The sequence below is a fragment of the Manacus candei genome, unplaced genomic scaffold (assembly GCF_025592945.1).
Source record: "Manacus candei isolate 608988 ecotype Guabito, Panama unplaced genomic scaffold, ASM2559294v1 h1tg000119l, whole genome shotgun sequence".
Classification (NCBI taxonomy): Eukaryota; Metazoa; Chordata; class Aves; order Passeriformes; family Pipridae; genus Manacus; species Manacus candei.
The window spans coordinates 4761646-4786303 of NW_026138167.1; the positions used below are offsets into that span (position 1 = coordinate 4761646).

Below are 24658 nucleotides of genomic sequence, written 5' to 3' on the forward strand. Positions count from 1 at the left end.
TCAGCTGAAAGATATTTAATGGGGGATTATTGCCACTTCTGTTATGTCAGCTGTTTATTACAGCAGATCAATTCCCAGCCCTCTCTCTGTAGGAAGATATCTGAAGACTGGTTTTGTTCACAGGAGGATTCATCCATGTGTCCTTTCTCCTGGAGTCTCTCTCTCCAGCAGAGATTAAAACCACAGGTTTTTGGCTAATTATGGAAACGTTCAGCTACTCCTAAAACCCCACTGACTGTTAACTTGGATCAAACCTAAGACAACACTCAGAATAAGACACAGTGGAAGAGAAAGGAGGAGGCAGCAGATATTTCCCATCCTCAACTTTACACACTCCAAGGCAAAAGGATTTGCAAAGGTGTTCAGTTTTCTGACCCTTTTCTTCGGCTGTTTCCTTCCCAAGTTTGGATTTGGCTATGGATCTAGACAGCAAAACTGCTTGTGGTGTTAAAATAGGTGCTCCAAGAAGCAAACCACTTGCTTCCATAGGGAATTTTTGGTCGAGAGCTTATTCCACTACGTTTGAGGACAGGGACAAGAAAGAAGTGGGCTTAAAGGAGATAATTTGCTCCTGCCAGTGGGTTTGAACTCGGTATAATTTCCAGGAATAAAACTTTTAAAGGGATTAAAGACCCTTCAGAAGTTAAAAAGTTAAACAGAACAAGTTTTACTGGTTCTTTATGAAGAAAAAGTGTAATTAGAAGAGAATGACAAGGTTTGCTACAGAGTAAGCAGAATATATGCACCCTACTTCCCATAGCTCCATCCTGAGATTCTGGAGAGCACAGGAGCAATGCTCCCCCACACCTCATTGAAGAAAAGGAGCTTAAAGTGAGCTGAAGCCATCAGTGTTTGGCCATATGTCCAGAAAATCAGGAGAGATGGATATCACCTGGCATGACACGGAGTGATCCAATGTGAGGGACAGTATTAGCATTTCCTCCTGTAGTAGCTGGAAAGGTTTAAAGCCAGCTTCCAATTCCCACATTAAGCTACCAGAGGAGATAAGGAGAGGGTTGCTCACCCACCTCAGTGCAAGGGTGGGCTGTGGAAATGTGGGGACAGAGCACAGGTTTGGTTTGGGGAGCAGAGCTGGCAAAGCCTCAGGCTAGCACAGAATGTCAGCTCAGCAACAGGAATAAAGATGTGTTTATCCAGAGAACAGAGCACAAGCGCCAACAGGCCCTTTCCCAGGCCTCAGCTTGGATCTGGAGGGACTATTCCACTCACCAAAACCTTTGGGGCCGTGCCAAGGCTACAACCAGAGACACCAAATATCGGCAGTGGTTCAAACGGCAACTTGAGCACAGCTGGGACAGGTAAATCACTAAAGAGCTCCAGAGGTGTTCCAAATGCAGAATAAGCTCCATTCTGCCCAGCAAGAGAGCTCAGCAGGAGCTTTGGATCAAGCTTCCTTTCCATTCCTGCTTGGAAAACAAAAAGTTACCCTATGCTGAGCAGCCTCCTCCGTAGGAACGGCAGGAACCTGAGAAATCAATATATTCTCACAAGTCATTAAAAGACCTTTGTATAAGCCAGGCAATAGTGGCAGGAAGGAAAAAACACTGCTCAGAGAGGCAGATAATTCCCTGAGGAGACTCCTGCCTCTCCCCCCACCCAAATCCAGGGAATTTGCTGATGTTTGACAAACAGCCCTTGCATTACCACGGCTCAGAATTTCCCTGGTTTCTCACAGAAGAAGGTGGTAGAGGTGGCACTGGATGTGCTCAAACCCCTGATGCAAAGGCTGAGAGGGAGGGCAGAGGTGTTGGGAAGGGTTGGCCAGCTTCCCAAGCTGCTGGCAGAGCCATGGAGTCTTCCCCGTGCCACAGACACCTCAGAGGCCACCAGAGCACCCTGGGCCGCCCCCTCCCCAAGAGGCTGCAGGCCTGGCTTCAGGAGCAATTATATCTGCACCTATTTTAGGATTACTCCCTAACCACCTGGAATATCTTATTAGAGGGAAGCTCAGATGTCCAGAGCAATTTTGGTTTCCAATCCCACATTCAAGACCCAGAGTTAATCCTGAATTGCCGAGCAGACAGGAGATGACAAACACTGCCCTGCCTCGCCCAGCCCATTCTTTGGAGGACAAAAACCTTCCAAACAAGAGGAATAAAAACTTCTGGCATGAAACTCGAACTCCTTCTGCACCTCCTCGCTACAGAGCTACAGTTTGGACAGAGGCTTTAGGCCAGGAATCTGCTGAAATATCCACTTAGGGGCGAGGCTGATCATTGCAGTGAACAAGAAAACCCCTCCCCTGCCCCATGGGTTGACTGAAAGCACGGAGTCAATGGAAAGGTACAGGGGCAGCAATTTCAGGATTATCAGAGAATCCACAGAAATTCCTTTTGTGGGTAGAGTTAAGCCTTAGGAAGTGAAACAGATGCTATTATAAAGAAAACTGTTGTACTACAAAACGCCGATAAGATCAGGGCTGCTGCCCTGAGCTGCAAGTTCTCAAGCACAGGGAGCCAAGTTATAATTACTGCCTGCACAAGCTCTGCTGGAATTGGAATCAACCCTTCCCAGCTTTACTAATAACAGAGCTCAATTCAACATCCACGAGCTTCAAAGACGGGCTTTGAAAACATTTTAGTGATTTCAGGAATGGCAGGGAGGATGGGGAAGGAAAGAAAAGGAATGGGCTGAAGTTAAACTGATTAATTGCCCTTTTTTATTAAGTTTCGTTCGTGTGTTCCCATGACCTGGCAACTGTGGCACCAACACAATTCTCTGCCAAACAGGAATCTGCTTCCTCATCCTTAAGGAAAAGTTGGACTCTCTGTGAATGACTCCTATTCACAAATACTCAGAGGAATCATCTAAAACCTAAGTGACAAGAAGATTTGTTCAGTGCTGGATGGGGTGGGAAGAGAAATTCTCACTGCCACACTGAGAGTCACTTATTTACCCTGAAGTGAGAAAAACACAAGTGCAAGAAAACCACACATTCCAGCTCTTACCACCTCCTGTCTCCAGCATCAGCTTCAATTCCTACAAATTGGCACTGAAGGAGATGAGCTGCCACTATTCCTATAGATAAGTTTAGCACCTGAATAAATCCTAAAATGAGCCATATCTTCCTCAGAATATAAATGAGCTCACTTTCCTGCCTCCAGATCCAGCACAGCCACTGCAATATAACACACCTATGGAATTGTTTCTGGAGATGAAGACCTGAACCTAAATCATGAATTTCAAGAGAAGCAGCAACTGGCTATTTAAGAATTCAGATCTGTCCTTACAGCAAAAGAGAAACCAAATATTTAATACCAGCTATGCATGAAGAATCTCCTCCCAGTACATCATAAAAGGAAAAATACCCAGTGACACACAAAAGGGAGCTAAAAATCCAACCTTGAGTCGGGCCCTGGATTACCTGAAATAACCACAAGGCAAAAAGCACAGTGTGAAATGCCACTTTTTTATTCCTGGGACCTTCCCCTGCCTGGATTAACGAGTATCTCCTGAGCAATACCTCCACACACACCACTTGAGGCACATACTTAAGGTTATGGAATCCCAGCCACTCATTCCTGGACCCTGGAGCAAAAGCACGGTAATTATTTTAAGCTGACTTATCTTAATAAACACCGTGACCTTTGTAAAAGTTAGGTCAGGATTTTCAGGAGTGACTGGTGATTTCTGAGAATCTACTGTGAGACATCCCCGAAAACCAGACCACGAACCACTCCCTGGAAGTCTGTTGGCTGCTTTGTGGACACTTCCCTTGCTGCATGGAAGAAGGCCTGGAAACCCTGGCTTTATTTTTACGTTCCACGCAGGAATGTGTGTGCTGTAGTTACAGCCTGACAACACTGCTGGGGTGGGAAAGGAGCCGGCAGCACCAAGCCAGTGGCTGTGCTCCTGCCTTTCCTACACGGCTCTTCCAGGAAACCAGAGGGATCGCCGAGCGATGTGAGCACCCACGAGACGAGGACCCAACACCCAACCATCCACCAAAAACAACATTTGCACCTGTGGAATTAAACCCTCATTTTTCTTCCAAGACAGGCAGCACCCAACACCCTTTTCCAGCAAGGCTGCGGGAGCCGTGATGGATTTCAGGGGATTCCAGCGAGTCGGAGGAGCGAGCTGAGCACACTCCCCCCCAGCTATTCTTTCAGGACTGCAATTCCCTGACAAGCACCTCCACTCCCTTGTTGTTCTGTGCTGACAAGGTTCCCACCGCCCCCGTGCCATAAGCTGAGCCAGCTCTTTTGTCTGCTGGCTTGTCCTACAATTATTTACTTGGCTGTCCGGGACTGAACACAAGTGGCTTCATTTTCCTGGTTGCTTCCATCTCCATGTCACAGCTGTTACAGGCAATCTTAGCCTTACACTTCCAAGGGACATTTTTCTCCAACCAAGGCATGGCTTTCAGAAGAACAAGCCACACTTGAAAGAAGAAATAAAGTGACTTTTCCCCACTTTTTCACAGGCACCAGCCTGGGAATTATGCATCCTGGGAATACCACCAGAGCTGGGAGTAGGAGTGGTGATTAGCCTCCAGCAAAACTGAAGCTGGAAAAAAGACTAGTTCAGGAATCTTTTGGAAGCAAACTGGAGAACAGAGGTGCTTCTGTGTTTTATTCTAGGTTTTCTGCCCAACACAACCAATTTAGACAAAGAGCAAAGATAAAATCCAAGTATCTTTAAAATATACCTTGGGAATTGAAAATATCAAGCAAGGCAGCGTGACTGTTGAGCTTTAAGTGGCCAGTCCACAGTTCCTCCACACAACTCTCCCCCTTTCCTGCCATGCCAGTCACCCCAGTTTATTCCCCACGCATCTCCTGCTCCCCAGCTCTAAACTGGGATTCAGCAGTTCAGGTTTTCCTGCCTGGAATGCAGACTCTGCTGGGGAGTGCAAACAAGCTGATATGCAGCATTTGCCCTGCCCAAGGGGAATATTCTGCACCAGCATCACCAATACTGGGCACTTCAACTGGCCTTGTGGGCACAACACCCCACCTTAATCACATCATTCACCAGCACAACTATGGATCTAAGGCACTCCATCTCCAGTGGCTGTGCCAGGAGACAATATTTTGGGATAATGTGAACCTGCCCACTCCTTGCCATGCTTTCCCACCATCCAGAACTGCTGTAGCACAGCACACCCGTGCTGTTCCTTTATAATCCGCTCCTTAACTCGATGTCCATGAATTCCTCCGATTCCTTCCTTTCCTGTCTGCCTCCCCAGCAGTAAATCAGATTAACACAGCAGTAAGAGTTTTTCTTTTAAGTTTTTCCTGGTGAAGATTTGTGCACTTTAGCTCCCAGAATAAACTGGCCTGAAACCAGACTAAGCTGCGACCTCCTCCCAAAATACTGGATCAGTGCAGGGGCGGGCCAAAGGACTGGAGCAGCATTAGGGCACAGTATGCCAATTGTAGAACAGCGTTTTATTTCTCTTTTTTTATTACTCCACATCAGCTAAGACCAGCTCTGGCTGGTCTTGTGGTCATTTGCCTTCCCAGGACCACCAGTAAGATCTGCAGGGCTCTCACAAGAGAAGCAAGAAGCACCAGCTGAGCAAGAAATAAAACCAACCACAGACTCATGCCAAGGTTATTTGGCTTTTTTAAGAAAGTGATCTGTTAACACTCGAGCCCTGCCTCCTGTTCTCCACCCAGAGCCCTGAAAGAGGAAGTTTACACCACTCCCATCCAGTAAATTCTGAAGCAATGGCCCCTTGACCAACAAACCCACCTCATTTCCCTACAACAGCTTGAGCAACTCTCTTTTCTCAACCCAACCCCTCTTGTGAAGCAAACACAGAGAAAAAACAGCAGTAACTGGTTGCCTGCTGCATCCCCTGCACGTTTTTTTAGCACCACCAGTGCCACTGTCATTCACCTGGCAACTCTGAGGAGTTCCTGCCACATGCACTAGTGTAGGAACACCCAACTGGTTTGCAGGAATAGCCAGGTAGGAAGACCACAGTAATCCACTGAAATACCCACTTACAACACAGAAAATAATTCCATGATCCTCTGGCATTTATCTACAAGTAGTAGTAATTCTTTAGTCAAACACAGAATTAAGCTCCTACCAAGCAGCAGCAAGTTGGCTTCTTTCTACCTTCCCACACAGGAAACATAAAAGTGGGTCTGACTCCCAGGATCAGTGGCAGGACACTCTTCCCTGCCTGCCCACACCACCACCCAGAAATCCAAAGTTCCAGCATCCCAGAGGTCTGACACGAAGGGGTTGTAGATGTCAAATGAGAAATAACTCGAGGGAGATGTTGGCAGGCAAGTGCCTGCACCAAAAATGAATATACCACCAGGCTGTTCCATTTGGATTACCCCACAAAGCCCTCCCTATAAAGGTTCTCACAGACTGAGGGATTCCTATATCCCAAGCTGGAAATCAGTAAAGCAAAGTTCTTGTGGAATCTCTTTATAAAACAATAAACCCGGAAGAGCACACCAAGGAAGCACTGCCCTCCAAAGTGCTCCCAGGTGCTTGTAGCAGGACACTGGGCTAAAAAAAAATCGTCAGGCTGACCGAATACGGTCATTTTTAGGAGGAAGGAATGTTAGCACTGACCTGTTTGAGCTGCTCGTCCAAGCGCCAGTTGGGGCGTCCCGCCGGGGACCCGGAATGCAGCTGCTTAGTAGTGTCTTTACCCTGTTCTTCTTTGCCCTGCTGCCCCCCCCGCTGGTGCCCTGGAGCTGGGAGAGGATTAGAGGTAGAGGCCACTCTTTGGTTGGGATGGGCAACTTTGGGAGCACGAAAATACTTCAGAGCAGAGCAGCTTTCCTTCCCCGTCACGTCAGCGCCATCCAGCTCGCTGCCTTCCAAACCGCCTTCTTCCTCCTCCTCCTCGTCATCTTCCTCTTCTTCTTCCTCCTCCTCCTCTTCCTCCTCCTCCTCGTCAGGCTCAGAATTCATGCTGCTCTGATCGAAAGCCCGGGCGGGTCCCGGCGGAGGTGGGGCTCTGGCCAGGAGAGCGCCGGGCGATGCGGCCGGAGCGCGGCCGGCCGCGGCCAGGACGGCGCGCTGCACCGCCAGCTGCTGCGGGAACGGCACCTGCGCCTCCCGCAGCTGCCGCTCCCGCCGCTCCCGGGAATCCATCTGCACGGCCGGCTGCTGCTGCTGCTGCTTCTGCAGCTGCTCCACCACAGCTTCCAGCTTCATCCCGCAGTTCGCATGGCTGGGAAAAGAGGGGGGCGGCTCCGGCTTTATCCGGCAGGGTTCAAGCCCCGACCTTGGGAGACGGGTAGAATCTGAGAGAGAGACAAATATTTGTCCGTATGAATATAAAATGCTTTCATCTTTTCCCCAGGAAGAGGATAAATAGAGTGCAAAGCCAGTGCTCTTTCCTGTGCAGGAGACCGTGAAACAATCAGCTCCATGTTTAACAGCCTCGGGCTCCAACTTGCATTCAATTTTCAGACTGTTTAATTGTATTTTCGAGCCGAACACATTTGCCGGGACCTCACCCTCCTATACCCCAAAGACACCATCTGAAATGCCTTTGTCCATGGGCCCAGTCACAATCCTTCCGTGCTTCCTAAATAATTACTTTTGAAAGGTTAGGTGCAGGGTTTGGTGCTCCTAAAATGCTACCTTAAAAGGAGATAGCCGGGATGATAAGCTTTGATCATATTTATATTAAAAACCAGGCAGGAATCTGTTTCACACCTTTATTGCTAAATTCTCCTGTGCTTTCATTGCATTACAAAATCCTTGACATTTTATACTTTCTTTATATCTCTTTATATCTTTCTTTTAAAAATTAAATTTATTTAAGCATTATTTTTCCCAAGGAGATGGAGACGAGAGTACAGCAAAGACTGCTGAGCACCAAGCAACTCCTGCCTCTGGATCCTGGAGTTTCAAGGCCCATCCATGTCCTCCTTTCAATTTTCCCAGCCTAAGGACCCAAGAGCTTTCCCAGCTCTCCATTTTGACCTGCTGAGCCAGCACTTGAGCAAAGACCAACAGAACAGACCACAGCTGGAAACACAGCTCTGGATAAATCCTGGAAAGACAACTGCGCCGTTAATCCCCGACCGTTAAAATGACCGTGTGTATTTTGGACTTTGTGTCACCAACAGGCCCTGCTGACAAAGACTGCTCTCCTCGGGGTGAAAAGATGATTAAACAGATCCCACTTGCTGCCCTTCAAGGTTCATTGATATCAAAATACAGCCAGCTTGGAGAAACAAAGGAAAAGCCAACTACAAACAAGCTCCAATCTCCTGCCACCTCCCACTACCCTGTTTACAGCCAGCACGGGGCTACTCAAGCCACACAATGCAAGAAAGAGATTATTTTGCTAAAAAAATGTTTCAAAACAGGCACAATTCTGCTCTAAAGCAACTAATAACCTACCAGACAGCAGTTTCCAAAGTGAAAGACAACTTCCAGCATCCCTAGATGGTCAGACAGCATCTCTTGTACTAAGTGCTATGTGCCCAACTCATTGGTCTCTCTCTCTCTCTCTCTCTCTTCTCTAAATAATCCTGCCAAATTCATTTTTCTCCTGTGCAAACTCTTCACTAAGTAACAATGAAAATTAAAAGCCTGGCAGGTGCAGTTGCACTTTTACCTGGCGTGGCTTCAGCTTGCAAGTGCAACACCATCAGGTGGATTAGTATGTCAGGAGCAATACCCTGCAGCTGGGAAGAGCCTGGGACTCCCCGGGAAGGCACAACACACCATCTGTCCTGGCTCCACACGCGAGCTGGTGTGGGTGTTGCAACAGCCACCACAAAGCAGCACAGGAACCCCCAGCCCACACCTCAGTGGGCATTGTGGCACCCAAAGTGTCACCCGCCCTGCCCGGGGGACACTCGGCAGGGCAGGCACCGGGACACTGGGAGCACCTCAGGGACCTGAAGGGTAATAAATGACCTGAGACTCGCAGAGCAAACACACCTCAGGGGCAGCGGCAACACCCAGGAATGCGGCGCCCGCCTTTCCTGGAGCTCAGGTACAACGGTGGGACAGGGCACGGCAGGGCTGGAGCTGGGCTGCATCACTGCCTCACACAGTCACAGAGTCACACAATCAGCCGGGTTGGAAAGGACCTCCGAGATCATCAAGTCCAACCCTTGATCCAACCCCGCTGTGGTTCCCAGACCGTGGCACTGATGCCACATCCAGTCTCATCCTAAAAACCTCCAGGGATGGAGAATCCACCATTTCCCTTGGCAGCCCATTCTGATCACTCTCTCTGTAAAAAATTTCTTCCTAATATCCAACCTAAACTTCCCCTGGCACAGCTTAAGACCGTGCCCTCTTGTCCTACTGCTGGTTGCCTAGGAGAAGAAACTGATCCCCACCTGGCTACAACCTCCTGTCAGGGAGTTGTAGAGAGTGAGGAGCTCTCCCCTGAGCCTCCTCTTTTCCAGGCTAAATCCTCCCAAGAGGGGTGGATTTGAGGTACAGCAAATATGCCCTCGGCAAGTATCACCGTTGTGCTGGACAGACAGCAAGTTTGCAGCCAGTTTTACATCAAGAAGGAGGTGGTTTGCTCACAGAAAACAGTTAAACCATAATTTCAGGACGGGATTTGAGGTGGCAACTTGGAGTTGGGGCTCAAATCATTAAACCATTCCAGGTTTTAAGAGCCTGAGCATGGATATTCCCTTCATTCTTGTGTCTCTGCCTTGACTTTGGTGTCTCCCCTTTACTTTCTGTGTCCCTCCCTCAGCTCTTGTGCCTCTCCCTTGTTTTTTGTGCTCCCCTTCGCTTTCTGTGCCTCTCCCCCGCCAGGGCAGGGCCAGGACTCGCTTTAACCACCCAGGGCTTTTAACCCCTGGGAGAGCCCTTCAATTAAACAGCCCCTCGATTTCAATTTTTAACTGGCTCAGTTAAGCAACCGCCCGCCAGCGGCGCTTGGAAAGAGCTCTTTCCAAGCGGGAACTGCCGGAAAGAGTTAAAGCCGGAGCCGAGCAGCACCGGCACCTCCGGGGGCTGGTAAACAACTCCATCAACGACCCACCCCGTCCCGGCGGGGACCCGAAACCGCCGCTCACCGCCCTCAAGGGGGAACACGGGAGCTGTGCCACGACCCCCAGAACAGCGCCCCACCGACCCCGCAAACTCCCACCCTTCAGCCCCTTACCTCCCGTGGCGGGTCCCGCCGGTCCCTGCGCGGCCGCTTCGGCTCCTCCTCCCCTGCCCTCCCTTCCGCCCTCCCTTCCTCCTTCCCTTCCTGCCCCTCCCGCCCCTTCCTCGCCCGGGCGGAAGCGGCGCGGCGGGGGCGGGGCGCGGCGGAAGCACCCGCCCCGCTTCCGGGAGCGGCGGGGGCCGAACGGGAGCCAATAAAACAGCGCAGCGCCGGTCGGCTTCCGGTTCCGGCGGCTATAAAGGCGCGCGCACGGTGCCAGTGCGGGCAGTCGCTGAGGAGGCGCCGTGGGTTCGAGGGCGGGGCTGAGGGAGAGCGAGAGGGTGAGCGGGGCCCCGGGAGTCCCGTGTCTGGGCGAGGGCTCCATATCTGTTTGGTCCTTCGAGGAGGGTTCTAAGGATCTTCCTCTTAGGGAGGGTTAGGGCTCTCCTTGTGTCTGTTTGGGCTTTCAGAGGGGGCTGAAGGATCCCTTGTGGGGCTTAGGGATCCTGGCGTGTGTCTTGGGGCCCTCAGGGTGGGGTTGGTGTCCCCCACTGGGGCCCTCATGGGAGGTTAGGGGTCCCCCACATCCATTCGGGCCCTGAGGATGGGATTAGTCCTCTACTCGGGCCGGGTTAGGGGGCCCTTGCATCTGCCCGGGCCCTCGGGGGGGTTGAGGTCGCCCGGTGGGGTCCTTGGAGGGCTCAGTGTTCGTTTGGGCCCTCGAGGAGGGGGCTTTGGGGTCCTCCCACTTCTGTTTGGGCGCTCGAGGGGGTTTTTAGGGGTCCCTCCATGTATGGGGCCTGGGAAGGTAGGAAGGGGAGGGCTTTATGTTGAGGGTCTTTGCTTCCTCAGGTCTGTGGTAAAGGTGTGTGTGTAGGTGTGGGGGGGGTCCCCGATGGTCCACTTTGACCCCTGGGGAAGGAATAGGAATCATAGAATCCTGGGATGGTTTGGGTTGGAAGGGACCTCAAAGCTGATGCCATTCCAACCCCTTGCCGTGGGTTGGGACACCTCCCACTAGACCTGTGCTTGTTTTCTCAGACACATGTATCTATGTGTATTTTGAGGGAAGAAACAGATAAAATAGGCATCTTCCTACATTGCTCCACAGACCCCTCAGAGCCTAATTTACAAGAGCCCTCCATATTCCCCCTCATGTCAGAGGGGGGCTCCTTCAGCACTGCTCTTGGGGCTCCCTGCTGTATTAAACCCCTTCAGCACCTGGGGGCACTTCAGGGCTCTGTGCTGTCCCTGCTCTGTCCCCTCTGGGCAGCAACTGATGGCTCCCTGTCCTTCCTGCCCGCAGGCTGGTCGGGATGGCGGACGAGGAGATTGCTGCCCTCGTGGTGGACAACGGCTCGGGCATGTGCAAGGCTGGGTTCGCAGGGGATGACGCACCTCGTGCTGTGTTCCCCTCCATCGTGGGGCGACCCCGGCACCAGGGCGTCATGGTGGGCATGGGGCAGAAGGACAGCTACGTGGGGGACGAGGCGCAGAGCAAGAGGGGCATCCTCACGCTCAAGTACCCCATCGAGCACGGCATCGTCACCAACTGGGACGACATGGAGAAGATCTGGCACCACACCTTCTACAACGAGCTGCGCGTGGCCCCCGAGGAGCACCCGGTGCTGCTCACCGAGGCCCCCCTCAACCCCAAGGCCAACCGGGAGAAGATGACCCAGATCATGTTTGAGACCTTCAACACCCCAGCCATGTATGTGGCCATCCAGGCCGTGCTGTCCCTCTATGCCTCTGGCCGCACCACCGGCATTGTGATGGACTCCGGGGACGGCGTCACCCACACGGTGCCCATCTACGAGGGCTACGCTCTGCCCCACGCCATCCTGCGCCTGGACCTGGCCGGCCGCGACCTCACCGACTACCTCATGAAGATCCTGACGGAGCGGGGCTACAGCTTCACCACCACGGCCGAGCGGGAGATCGTGCGGGACATCAAGGAGAAGCTCTGCTACGTGGCACTGGACTTTGAGCAGGAGATGGCCACGGCCGCCTCCTCCTCCTCGCTGGAGAAGAGCTACGAGCTGCCCGACGGGCAGGTCATCACCATCGGCAACGAGCGCTTCCGCTGCCCCGAGTCCATATTCCAGCCCTCCTTCCTGGGCATGGAGTCCTGCGGCATCCACGAGACCACCTTCAACTCCATCATGAAGTGCGACGTGGACATCCGGAAGGATCTGTACGCCAACACCGTGCTGTCCGGGGGCACCACCATGTATCCTGGGATCGCTGACCGGATGCAGAAGGAGATTACGGCGCTGGCCCCCAGCACCATGAAGATCAAGATCATTGCCCCACCAGAGCGCAAATATTCCGTGTGGATTGGTGGCTCCATCCTGGCCTCCCTCTCCACCTTCCAGCAGATGTGGATCAGCAAGCAGGAGTACGACGAGTCCGGCCCCTCCATTGTCCATCGCAAGTGCTTCTAGAGGGGCTGCTGGCAGCCACCCTGGGCTGTCCCTGCTGGGATGACCTCCTCCTTCCACGTTGGACCAGAATTGTCCCACTGTTCCTTATCCCACATTTTAATTAATTTGTTGAGGTACCAATTAGTGATGTGCAGTTTAATGGCCCGTTAGGCTGTAGTTCTCCTGTGGCTCCTGCTCCTCTTCCTGGTGGCTCTCTGGGGCTTGGAAGCAGGTGGAGGGTTGTTCACTTTCCCTGTGTAACGCGGATAGGATGACACTAAACTTAGGTTTGTCACCTTTAGGTTTGTCACCTTTAAGTTCCTTTGTAGGAAAACAAATAAACTTCCAAGGTTTAAACACTAGAAGAGCCGATTTTGCTTTATTTCAGGGTGGGTTCTCTGTCCCCTTGAATTATTGTGTGGTAGATTTTGGACTCGAACCTGGCCTGTAGCTAAAACTTACCCAAATTTTGTTTTCTAAATTCTCTTTAAATCCTGTCACAGCCCCTGGTGCTGCTCGGACCATTTTAAGAGCTGTTAGGGAGGAAAGCGTGCCTGGAATGTGGCTCTTGCAGCCTGGCTGGACTTTCATGGTAACTTGGCTTTTTTTAGAACACAAACAGCTCTTCTTGTCAGAAAAAGTTGGAGCCTTGGCAGAGGATTTGGTGGCTGAAGCAGTGGCCTCTCCTTTTTTGGGAGAGGATGAGGAGATGGGGCAGCAGATAATGCTGAAGAGCGCTCAGCTTGGGGAAGCCCGTCCCTGCTGCGTTCGGAGGGTATCTGCAGGAGCTCCTCATCCACGCGGGAGGGATGGCAGGCGCTTAATTAATGAGATGTGGTTAATTAAAGGTGACCGCGCCGTGCAGGGCGCAGCGCCGGCCGCGCTCCTCCTTTTAAACCTTCGGCCGCCCTCCTATTGGCTCGTCATAGCCACGCCAGCCAATCAGCAGCGTCTCCGCCAGAGGGCGTTCCCGCGGACTCCATTTCCCAGCGCGCACCGCGCGGCCCGCGGGCACTTCCGGTTCTGGTAGGCGGAGCTGCGGTAGCGCTGGCCTGGGCGGGGGGGGAACGGCCGGACCCCCCGAGCTGAGGGGTGTGTGGGGGCACGGCCGGGACCCCTGAGGAGGGTCGGTCTGGGGCTGGCACTGCTGGGACCCCTCCTGAGGGCCGGCGGGCTCTGGTTACGCCGCGGGGGCGGGGGGGGGGGGGCTGGCACGGCTTCCCGCGACTGTCTCAGGGGTTTGTTGGATGATGGGGGGGTCTCACTGGGGTCCACTTTCCCCCGTTCCAGAGCTCTGCAGGTCCCAGTCCGGCTGAGGGAGAGGCTGCCATGTCCCTGCCCGAGTGGCACATCGCCGTGAAGCTGGCGGAGCAGCCGCTGGCTCCCAAATCCATCCTGCACCTCCCGGAGACGGAGCTGGGCGAGTGCCCGCTGGGCGGGTGCAGCATCTCCCACCTCAAGCAGCTCATCACCGGGAAGCTGCAGGAGTCCATCCCGGACCCCGAGCTCATCGGTGGGTGCCCGCCTGGATCCTGTCGCAGTCCTGCCACTTGAGGACACCCTTTTCCCGTCCTCGCTGCGGCTGGGACACAACATCCTGCTGGTGGTGGTGGTGGGAGGGCTCAGCACCGCCGGATAACACGGGGTGAGGACTCAGAGTGTGCTGCAGGGGCTCTGCTGCACACAGAAATCTGATACCATGTGGTTTGGATAGAATATTCCCTACTTTCTTGGGATCACAGAGCTCCAGTGGTGTCAGTGCCCTCGTTAAGGAGTCTTTGGGCTTCCAAACACCTCTGTGTCCTGGTGAGATCTCTCATGAGAACTGTGAGAGAGGTTGGCTCTTCTAGGGGGAGGTGGCAAAGTCACGTTCTGTGTATCAACTCCATGATTTTCTCCCTGAACCTCAGCTCCACAGCTTCCCTGTGTTGTTCCCTGGCAAGATGGAGCAGCTGCAGCAATAACCCCCAGAGCTCTAAGTCACACTTAGACCCTCAGTCCTTTCTGAGGGGGTCACAGATGTTCATCTTTGGGTGTTTCTCCCCCTAGACCTGATCTACTGTGGTCGGAAGCTGAGGGATGACCAGACCCTGGATTTTTATGGCATCCAGTCCGGCTCCACCGTCCATGTCCTGCGCAAGTCCTGGCCCGAGCCTGATCAGAAACCAGGTGAGGAGCAGACTGGGGGGGGGGTTACCCTTTGGATCTCTTTGGGGTATGTTTTTAAGGGACTGAGGAACAGCTTCTCTTGCTTCATTGCTGAGGTTTCCAGGCGGAATTAATCCGTTTGTTTGGGAGCTCCCCACCTCTAACAGCAGGAAATGGGTGTTAATTTTCTTGCTGACAGAAGAGTTAAGGAATGAGCCATGCAGTGTGGAGAGGGACTATCCCTTCCTTAACAGCCTGAATTTTGCAAGACAATCTGGAGCAAAGCTGGTTCCTCAGCTCCAGGGATGAGCAGGCTTGTGTGTGCTCCTGCTCTGCCTGACTGTAGAATGAACTGGAGTGGTTTAGACTTGTTATGTCTTTAATAGAACTCCTTTGGTACATGTAGGAAGATATTTCTGTATATTTTTATTACCTGACAGTGCAGTAAGTTGTTACTCTGTGTAACTGTACCAAGACATAAACTGAACCCAAGGATATTAAAGAATTGCATCATGGAAGTCCCAGTGAGATGTAAAATGGCTGTTAAAGCTAACAGAGGGAGAACTGTGTTTTGTTCTGTTGTTTTCCCTTCCTCAGAGCCTGTGGATAAGGTGGCAGCAGTCCGGGAATTCCGTGTTCTGCACACTGCTCTGCACAGCAGCCCTGCCTACAGAGATGCAGTGAGTGGGGCTTCCTCCTGTGCTTTTGGGGTGATTTTTGACTGTCCCCTCCCTGTGAGGAGAATCCCACAGTGGAGCCTTGTTGGGTGATGCTGCTGGTCTGCTCTGGTTTCCCTGGCAGGTCTTCAAAATGCTGGGAAATAAGGAGTCGCTGGATCAGATCATTGTAGCTACTCCTGGCCTCAGCAGTGACCCTGTTGCTTTGGGTGAGTCTAGATGTGATCCAGAGGATCTGAGGATCCAAATAAAGGTTTAATTCCTAATAGGGGGAAGGGAGAGAGAAAGCCGAATCTGGATATAATTCCTGATTAGGGGAAGGGAGTGTTGCCCTTGTCTCGGAAAACCGACCTTTTTTATCCCTTTGTGGAGCATAAGAGTCAGTGACTGCTCAGGTGTCAAAGTTGTGCTCCACTGGGAATGTTTGGGGATGGGTGTTGGCTTCAGAAGGATTAGGGAACAGTAGGGATGAATGCTTTCTCCTTGCTGCAGAGTGTTACCAAAATGTCCATTAAATTTAGCTTGCTTGTTCTGACCCGGGATGATACTAGTCTGAGGCAGATAGAATTTGGGATGCAATCACAGCCTGGCTGGAGTGAGCTGGGGGTCAGATTGGAGTCTGCCTGTAAGGTGGAGAACCCATGGGATCTGCTGGGAAGGCCCCATCCCTTGGATGTGTGGCTGTAGTCAAAAGTCCCTCCAGGAAGACGTGAAAGGCTTGAGAGAGAACAATAATAAGAGTATTTATGTGTTTGCTTGTGACTCAGTTCCTGAAAAACAAAATGGCTTTTGTTTGAGTGTCTCATGTTTCTTGTATCCTGTCCCATCATGTTTCCTGGTCCCTTCCAGGAGTCCTGCAGGACAAGGATCTGTTTTCAGTGTTTGCAGACCCCAACATGTTGGACACGTAAGTTCACGTGAGCTGGGGCGGTGACTTAGCAGTGCTTTTGTCTCACTGTGTATCAACTGCTTCTCTCTGGGGCTGGAGAGAGGGCTCTGCTCCTGCCTGCCAGTGTGGGTACACCAGGATTCAGGCCAGGATACTTCTCCCTCAGCAGCAGGAAAGAGAGGTGTACCATTTGGATTAAACCAAAGGATAGGTAGTGGGAGCCAGGGCCATTGTTGTCTCCAGATCATGAGTTCAGATCTGGATCTGGTTGCTCACACCAGAGTTGCTCCCATGAGAGTATGTGGGAGATGTGAACCATGGAAAGGCCAACATGGGATCAAGAAGGAGACTCAACTGCCTGGAGGTGTTTGTGCTGGACACCAGCGGTGTTGGTGCAGCCAGTGGGGATGGCTGTGCCCTAAGCTTTAAAGGGCTGATTTCTTAGTTTCCCTGTGTACGTGATTCATTCTTCCCCTGTTTCTCTCCAGGCTGATCCCAGCTCACCCTGCCCTTGTGAATGCCATTGTCCTTGTCCTGCACTCAGTGGCTGGCAGCACCCCGCTCCCAGCCCCGGAGACATCCTCCCGAGCCATGTCCTCTGGCTCCTACCGGGACATGCCAGGTACGTTCAGCCACGCAGGTGATGGAGAGCCTTCAGGAATGATGTGCTACAGAATTTGCAGGCCAGTGTAAAATCATGGAATCACAGACTGGTTTGGGTTGGAAGGGTAATTAAAGGTGATTGAGTTCCACCCCCCTGCCATGTGCAGGGACACCTTCCACTAGACCAGGTTGTCCAAACCCCATCCAAACTGGCCTTGGACGCTTCCAGGGGTGGGCAGTCCCCATCTGTACTGTACTGACACAGTCACCCCCAGTTTGGAAGGACAAGAGGTTTGGGTTCCTGAGCTGGAAACACTTCCTGTGGTTTGATAGATTTTGGACTGGGTGAGACTCACCTGGGGCACTTTGTCCTCGGGGCCTCTTCCAGCCCTGTGTGTGTGCTCAGTGTTGACCGTGGCCTCTGCAGTGCCCAGAGAATGGGCCTGACCTGTCTCCCAGTGCACATGAACTTCTTGGTGCTGAGGTCTCTCTCCTAACTCCATGGGATTCTCATCTGGTACCTAATTCCTACCATTTATTCTCCTTCCTGGTTGCAGGTGGCTTTCTCTTTGAAGGTCTCTCTGATGATGAAGATGATTTCCACCAGGTAAGCGGTCAGTTTGGGTGGAACATCTGTTGTGGGCTTTCAGTATGGGTTTAGCTTGTAGCCCTGAGACTCCAAAGCTTTACTCTTCCTGTCTGATGAACAGCATGAGCTGCTCTGGCTCCTGAGGGTATTGTGGAGACAAACATATTGATTGTGGTATGCTTGGATGCTGTTCAGGAGAGGATTTTCGTGAGTGCTGAACACACAACATAAGAATGAAACAGCACATGTCCTCAGAGGAAACACCTTCATAGCCAAATGGATGCAGGGATAACTGTGTATGGATGAGAAGCGTGGGAATGTTGCTCCCTGCCCTTCTGCAGTCTTCCTCTCCAAAGGACAAAGTGTTTTTTAAGAGAAACTGGATATTTAGGCCAAAGAAGTGCCTTCCCAGAATGAATTGTTTTGTTACAGGCTAATAACACTGTGGTTTTAGGCTGGTGAATGACATATTAAAAGGTTTACAGCCAGTTTCCATAGCTGAGTTTGTGGAAAAAAGCACATCCCACCCTGTCATGTTTATTTCTAAAAAGTTCCACACTGGTGAGGTTTGAGTGTTTTAGGAAAGGGATCTGTGGGAATACACAGGTGAGCCGGGTTTTACTGAGACACGAACAACAACATCAGAGGTGTGTTTTTTGTTTTGTTTTTTTTTCCTCCGTGCAGAGCACCAGGTCCACACCATCCAGCAGCACTTCCAGCTCCCGCCCGGCTTCCCTGGGCTACACGGGGGCTGCGGGACCCCGGCCCATCACCCAGAGCGAGCTGGCGACCGCGCTGGCGCTGGCCAGCACCCCGGAGAGCAGCTCCCACACACCCACCCCTGGCACCCAGGTAACAGTGCTCAGCTCTGGGACACCTGGCTGCTTTAATTCCTCATGGATACGGTCCCACCCCTGGCACCCAGGTAACAACAGCCGCAAGCCCGGCTCAGGTCTGGGACACCTGGCTTCTTCGTTTCCTCGTGGCTGAGTTCTCTTCCATATGAGGTTGAGGATGGAGGGGTGCTGCTCTGTGCTGGCTCTGGTTCCTCTGAGTGTTCTCCTGATTGGTGTACAACTTTATTTCCTCCTAGGGTCATTCCTCTGGGACATCCCCGATGTCATCCAGTGTCCAGTCAGGAACACCCATCACCAATGACCTGTTCAGCCAGGCCTTACAACATGCCTTGCAGGCCTCAGGGCAGCCCAGTCTGCAGGTCAGTGTCACAGCCTCTTCCTTCAGGAGCCCGTAGAATCCCATATCCCACTGTTACAGCATGGAGGTGGTTCTTCCAGCCACCTCCTGTGGCAGGACATTAAGCTGGAGGGGGCATGAGAGACAACTATAAAAGTACTGGTTTGAAATGGGATGGTGGGATAGTGGATTTGGGGAGTTTGCAGGAAGAATTTGAGCTTTCAGGATCTGTTTGCACACTTAGCATTGTGGTTGTGAGCTAGAGGAGGAGGGAGAATGCAGCACGGAAGAGTGGGCTGTGGAGAAGACTTTTTTTTTTTTTCCCTGCTTGGACTCTCACACCCACCTTAACTCCTTTTCTTTCCTGTGTGTAGAGCCAGTGGCAGCCACAGCTCCAGCAGCTGCGAGACATGGGAATACACGATGATGAACTAAGTCTCCGAGCCCTGCAGGCCACTGGGGGGGACATTCAGGCTGCCCTGGAGCTCATCTTTGCTGGTGGGGCTCCCTAAATTTTTGGCTGGGCTGGTGAGTTGCACTGAGGCAGCCGTGACATTCTTTGCACTGGGGTTCCTCTCTCCAGCATGGACCAGCTGGAGTGGCTGCCCCTCTCCTTGCTCTCCTGTTGGGAGCACTGAGCGTGCTGAGGGCACCTCCTCCAGCTTCAGATACTCTCTCCAACCTCCTCCTTCTGCCTTCCAGAGACAAGACCTCAGGACTTTGTCCAGCACGGAGAAAGGAAGAGGTGGCTTTGTGTTGGAGAGATGTGACCCCTTCAGTTCTGCAATCTTTGGTCTGTCTACACATTGTCCTGCCTGTTGTTTCATTCCTGCCCACCTGATATGCCTCAGTCCACCTTTCTGTGCTCTCTCTGTATTAAATGGGCTGTGTTCCCTTGCCTGCTTGTCTGAGTTGTGATCTGTCCTGGGTTGTGTTCCAGATCTCTGAGGCGACATGCTAATGGCGTGAAGGGAACTGGAGGAAGAGCTTTGCCTTTGTAGGAGGCTGTTGTTTCAGCAGAGGGCACTCCCATGCAAGCTGACAAGGATGAGGGTCCAGGAGTTCATGGCCACCACGAAGTGACAGTAACAAAAGAATGACAAGGGTTGAGGCCGTTGCCAGAGTGAGAGGTGGAGAAATGACACTGATACAGCCCAGTCTGGCTGCAGCCAGTGTTTGCCAAAGTGTCTTCTAATCCAGGGAGCCACAAGGTGCCCAGGACCTGGGGTGGAAAGCCAATTAAATCTATTTGCCTGTAATTACAATCAGTAGGAGCTGAGAGAAGCCAGACACATGGAGCTGGGCCTGGCATCACTCTGACTGTACCATTGAGATTAACGAGGCATGAAAATGGGAACTGGGAGCGGGTTTGCCTGAAATGCCACCGTGCATGCTAAGAGCAGAAAATACTCTCCTACTTTACCTTCAGGCTGCTGTGCTCCCCTCTAATTCCTCTCCAAGCTCTCTGATCCTTACTGATACCATCTCAGCTATCACCCAGCAAACGTGGGATTGTTCTCTCCGGGGTAGCTCTTGACTGATAGGCTTTAATCCTGTCTAGAGGATTAAGACTCTTGGGAGGGAGGGACTGTTTTTATGTTTCAATATGTAGGAGATAAGATGTGATGGACATAAATGGCTTTCCTGACTATACCCCCTTCCAGGTTCCTGCCCTCAGTATGAACTCTGGAAGCCCAGTCTAAATGATGGCTGGGATTTTATGTGTAAGAAAACTGATTAATCCGTTCCTGTCTCTGGTGCCTTCGCTCCTGGCTTTGCTGGGGGAGGAAATAGCATATGCAGAGCATCCTCCCACCCCTCCCCACTGGGGAGACAAGCCCTGCTGTCAGCCCCCAATCCTCCTGGGATAACTGCGGATTAGCCGTATCACAGATGCTCCTGCCCAAAGCTGAGAAGCATTTGCAGGCTCTCCTGGATCTGCTCGGGGCGAGCAGGGCTTGCTGTGAGACCAGAGTGACCGGTTTGTTTTCCTGTACTATGTCAATTCTCAGTGTTTATTGGTATCCCAAAATGGTATTTTTTTTCATGTCCTGACCTCACTCTTAAAATTTGATCCCTTTGTTGATCCACATTTGTTACCAAGTAGTTTTTTCTGCTGTAATGGCTATTTCTGCTTCCCCATGTCCCCATATAACTGAGAACTTCCTGGATATTTGGGATGGAAACAACTTTTTTCCGATTTCTTTCACAAATGGCATTACTTGGCTTGGAGCAGCAGCTCAAACACATTCCCTGCCTGAACTGGCTGTATCAGAGGAGAACTTGGCAGCGCTGCCACTCACGACGCGACTGCTGCGTGCGCTTCGCTTCCCTCGCCTCGCCTGCCTTCGGCTGCCTGGAATAGACGTGCTCAGCAACCAGGCAAATTTAGAGCTGCAGGGATGGGAAGAGAGGCTCTGCCTGGCACCTGCAAGGCTGCTGATGGAGGGGGAGGGAGGGGGAACGTTGCTGCAGGAGCTCTTGTGGGAGGGTGGAAGCTCAAAGTGACTTAAAAGTGGCTCTGCAGCAGCCAGGTGAGCGCTGCCTCCCCACCTGCTCCAGAGGCTGAGTAGCTCCTGCTACCAGCTGGGAGATGGAAGTGATGCTGGGAGATGAAGGTGATCCTTATGAGGCTTTACAAGGGCATGGAGTGATAGGACAAGGGAGGATGGCTTTAAACTACAAGAGTGTAGGTTTAGATTGGGTATTAGGGAGGAATTCTACCCTGGGAGGGTGGTGAGGCCCTGGCACAGGTTGCTCAGAGAAGCTGTGGCTGCCCCATCCCTGGAAGTGTTCAGAGCCAGGTCGGATGGGGCTTGGAGCAACCTGGACTAGTAAAAGGTGTCCCTGCCCATGGCAGGGGTTGGAATGAGATAAACTAAATTGTCAGTGGCTGACCACAACAGATTCTGCTCTTTGGGAGCAAACTGCAATGTGCTGTCTCCCACCTACCCAGTCCTTGTGGTCCATCCTTGGTGCCGCTGCCCTGACATGTTCCCCTCCTCCTGCCCCACCCCTGGTTTCTCCTTAAAAGGATGTTTTGGGTTAAAGATGAATCTGTTTTGGTTGGACCTCAGTTTATCTGTATCCTGCCTGCATGCCCAACCTCCACCACCCTCCGTTTGCCAGCCAAGCATCTGTGGCCTGGCACCTCACTGGGAGCAGACTGGGAAGTGCTGGGCTAACCCTGGGAAAATGTGGAGGTCAAACCACAGTTCCCCAACGTAAGCAGGGACCTCCTGTTTCTGACATCAAAGAGAAACTTTTGTTTCGGTTCCCTCTTTGCCTGTAGAGGAGCTGACAAGGGAAGCAGTAACAGTGGGTGTTTACAGCAGGGATGGGAGCAGCTGTTTTCCCTCCTGTGTTTTCCATAATCTTGTTATTCATTCTCGTGCCTTGACCATCACTGTGGACACCTGGAGGGGGTGGGAGTTTGGATGGGATCTGGGCTCTGCACCATATGCTCTCTGCTTTTTCACTTTGGCCAACTTGTGGGCTGTTTCACTTTGTCTCCTTCATTTTGAGCTGACTGTCTCCGTGAGGAGCAAAACAGTGCTGGAAGGAGGTTAATTTTCCAGCAAAAGGGTGAAATGGAGACGGATTGGAATCTGCTGGATGGCTTTTGCAGTACCTCAACCTCCGTGATCGTCCGACTCCATCTTCCTCTGCTTTCACACTGATGCTGGAGCCCTTCCCATGTGGGAAGTGAACCCAACTGATAAGATCTATCCCAGGAGCAGACGTTGATGTTTGAGGTGTTCATTGTTTCTGTACAGACACAGATCTCTGTGGGTGGGTGTGCTTGGGTGGCTTGTTGCACCAGATCAGAAGTTGCCTTCAGGGTTGATCTCTGAATTGACGTGACTTGTGTTGGACAGATTGCTGTGGAATAATGTTTCTTCCTTGCTCTCCCAGCCAGACAGAAGCTCTTAGTGTTCCCTACCACAGGAACCATAGTTTTCCCATCACATTATGGGGCTATACCCCTTGGCCCCTCAGGCACATTAATCCTCTCTGGCACATTAATTCAGAACATCAGTGAAGGCGACTTTCTCCAGTGTTCCAGAATTTCCTTGGGCAACCTGGCAGGATACCTCCAGCAGGAACAGCAGCAGCAATTAGTCTGGCAGAGTCTTTGCCCATCAGATTGCTTTCTTTGCAGAGGGCTCGGTGGTTTCCTGGCTGCTCCCAGCTTTGTCCTTGTAGGAAATGACAATACACATAATAATTTATAGTTTTCCTTCTTTTTCCAGTTTTGTGCTGGTTCAGTGAGCTCGAAGGGTCTCACCAAGTGGGACAGGCTGGTGGCAGGGCCAAGGGAAGAGGGGACAGCAGGACCTGGTGGGATTTCCTTGAAAATAATGACATTTTGGTCTTACTCTTTCTCAGGGAAACTTTGGAGGAAGGAGGAAAGTTTTCCTGATGCTGGGACAACTGATCAGAAATAAGGTGAGAGCCTGAAGATAGGGCAGGGGACACAGTGCAGCTTCCCAGCAGCCTTTGTCCTGAGGGATTTGGTCCCTTTCTTAGCACAAATCAACATTTTCCTTTAGAAGTGACAAAAAGGGAGGTCTGATTTTAGTCATCAAAATATCCTTTTAAGGATGCAGATTTGAGAGTCCACGTGATGTTAACTGGAGAACAGCAGAATAAACCTGTGTGATTTTAAAAGCATCTGACTCTATTTTAACTTGGGGAAAGCAGAAATGGACTGAAAATGTCACGCTGTGAGAATATTTCTATTTCCTTCTATATTTATAATATTCTGATATTCATAAACACTGTGACTTATAAATAATCCTTTGATTTATAGTACTGCATGTAGTTCTAGTCCTGCCTCACAAAGATGAGTTTAAGAGCATGGTAAGCAAAAGGAAAGTTCAGAGGGAAGAAGATAAACATCCCCTGCTCCATCCTTTGAAGTCCAAAACAATGGTGGAGCCACTGGCTTTGAACATGAAGCTTCCTGGCTCTGGTCCTCCTGAACTGAGCCTGGAAACTAAAACCAAAATAAGAAAACCCAACCCAATGCTTGTAAGGTGAGACCAGGTGATTCTGTGGAGCAACCTGGTCAGGTGAGAGGTATCCCTGCCCATGGCAAGGGGTTGGAACAAGGTGGGCTTTAAGGTCTTTCCAAACCCAAACCAACCTGGAATTCTGTGATTTCTGACCGTGCAGTGTCTCTGGCTGAATTCTGAGTGTTCTAGGCTGCCAGCACACAGAGTGGTTGTCCCAAAATCCCTTTGAGAGGTGGTCGGGTTTTTTTTCCCCCCTACCACTGAAATAGATACCTTGCTGATTTAAGAGCATGGTCTGCTTGTTCAGCAGGGGTGATTTAGTTTAGGTGTTGAGTTTGAGAGCTATGGAGTTCCAGTCCAGGAGCCATAAAAGCATCAGATGGGTTGTGCAGGATCAGAGCCAGAGTTCCCCGTCTTCCTGCAGTGACCAAGAACAGATGCTGCAGAAATACTTAACAGGGTGAGCAGAGAAAGATCTGTCTCTAATAGATTTTCCAGCATCCAGTTGTCTGAGGTTTAGGGACTTCTAGAGCTAGATATGGGGTGTTAACTATTAACAGACCCCCTCATGACCTTTTTCTTTAAACACAGATAAACTTGTAGCCTCTGTGCCACCCTGCATCCAGGAGTCCTGTGGAGTGGCCACAGGTTCCAAGTCTGTTCAGCAGCTGGAAGGAGGAGGTGACATGCAGACTGTGGCACAGGTCCCAGTAAAGCTCTGAGGTTTAATTTTTGGGTGCCTGGGACTCCTGTGGCCACTGAGGCAGCAAGATCTGACAAGGACAGTTGGGGAGCTGGGCAGTTGGGTAGAAAATTGTTATTTAATCTCACTGGAGCAGAAGGAGTTGCTGATGGGAGCAGAGCTCTGTGATCCCCCAGCAGTGCTCGGCCTGCTGCCCTGACATCCTGCAGAGCACACTCCAAACTGTTTACCTTTGTACTAATGGGTTTGTTTGCCCTGTTCCAGGGAAGGGAAGGAGTGCTGATCATCCTGTCTGTGCAGGATTCCTTTCTGAGGTTTAGCTCCCTGTCATTA

At 51.5% G+C, this 24658-nt stretch overlaps 3 protein-coding genes across 7 annotated transcripts in view; 2 read left to right on the top strand and 1 right to left on the bottom strand.

The window, feature by feature from the left end:
* The window catches only part of ARID3B (AT-rich interaction domain 3B), a 32350-nt gene extending 22034 nt beyond the window's left edge, over positions 1-10316 (bottom strand). Inside the window, exons 1-2 of one of the 3 annotated variants that reach the window (XM_051770399.1) lie at positions 10208-10316; positions 6565-7244 (exon numbers count right to left, since the gene is read on the bottom strand). In XM_051770399.1, coding sequence (XP_051626359.1) covers positions 6565-7155 — 591 coding nt within the window. In that variant the 5' untranslated portion in view covers positions 7156-7244; positions 10208-10316. Of the gene's footprint in view, positions 1-6564; positions 7245-10093 lie in introns of all 3 variants that reach the window. The other 2 variants (XM_051770400.1, XM_051770398.1) reach the window with 2 other exon arrangements.
* The window catches only part of LOC127462086 (actin, cytoplasmic type 5), a 139231-nt gene extending 126362 nt beyond the window's left edge, over positions 1-12869 (top strand). The window contains exons 1-2 of one of the 2 annotated variants that reach the window (XM_051770413.1): positions 10328-10419; positions 11385-12869. In XM_051770413.1, coding sequence (XP_051626373.1) covers positions 11395-12525 — 1131 coding nt within the window. In that variant the 5' untranslated portion in view covers positions 10328-10419; positions 11385-11394 and the 3' untranslated portion in view covers positions 12526-12869. Of the gene's footprint in view, positions 1-10327; positions 10420-11384 lie in introns of those variants that run through there. The other variant, XM_051770414.1, reaches the window with a different exon arrangement.
* Positions 12870-13472: 603 nt separating this feature from the next.
* On the top strand, positions 13473-19502 carry UBL7 (ubiquitin like 7). 2 transcript variants are annotated; one of them, XM_051770411.1, is made up of 12 exons: positions 13473-13530; positions 13795-14017; positions 14554-14673; positions 15250-15332; positions 15454-15538; positions 16179-16236; positions 16707-16840; positions 17379-17428; positions 18095-18262; positions 18504-18626; positions 18979-19132; positions 19307-19502. In XM_051770411.1, exons 2-11 carry the CDS (start codon positions 13834-13836, stop codon positions 19114-19116), a joined length of 1143 nt encoding a protein of 380 aa, XP_051626371.1. In that variant the 5' UTR covers positions 13473-13530; positions 13795-13833; the 3' UTR covers positions 19117-19132; positions 19307-19502. The 2 variants fall into 2 exon arrangements, with proteins under 2 accessions (XP_051626371.1, XP_051626372.1); XM_051770412.1 differs by lacking the exon at positions 13473-13530 and adding an exon at positions 13540-13596.
* The last annotated feature ends 5156 nt before the right edge of the window (positions 19503-24658 follow it).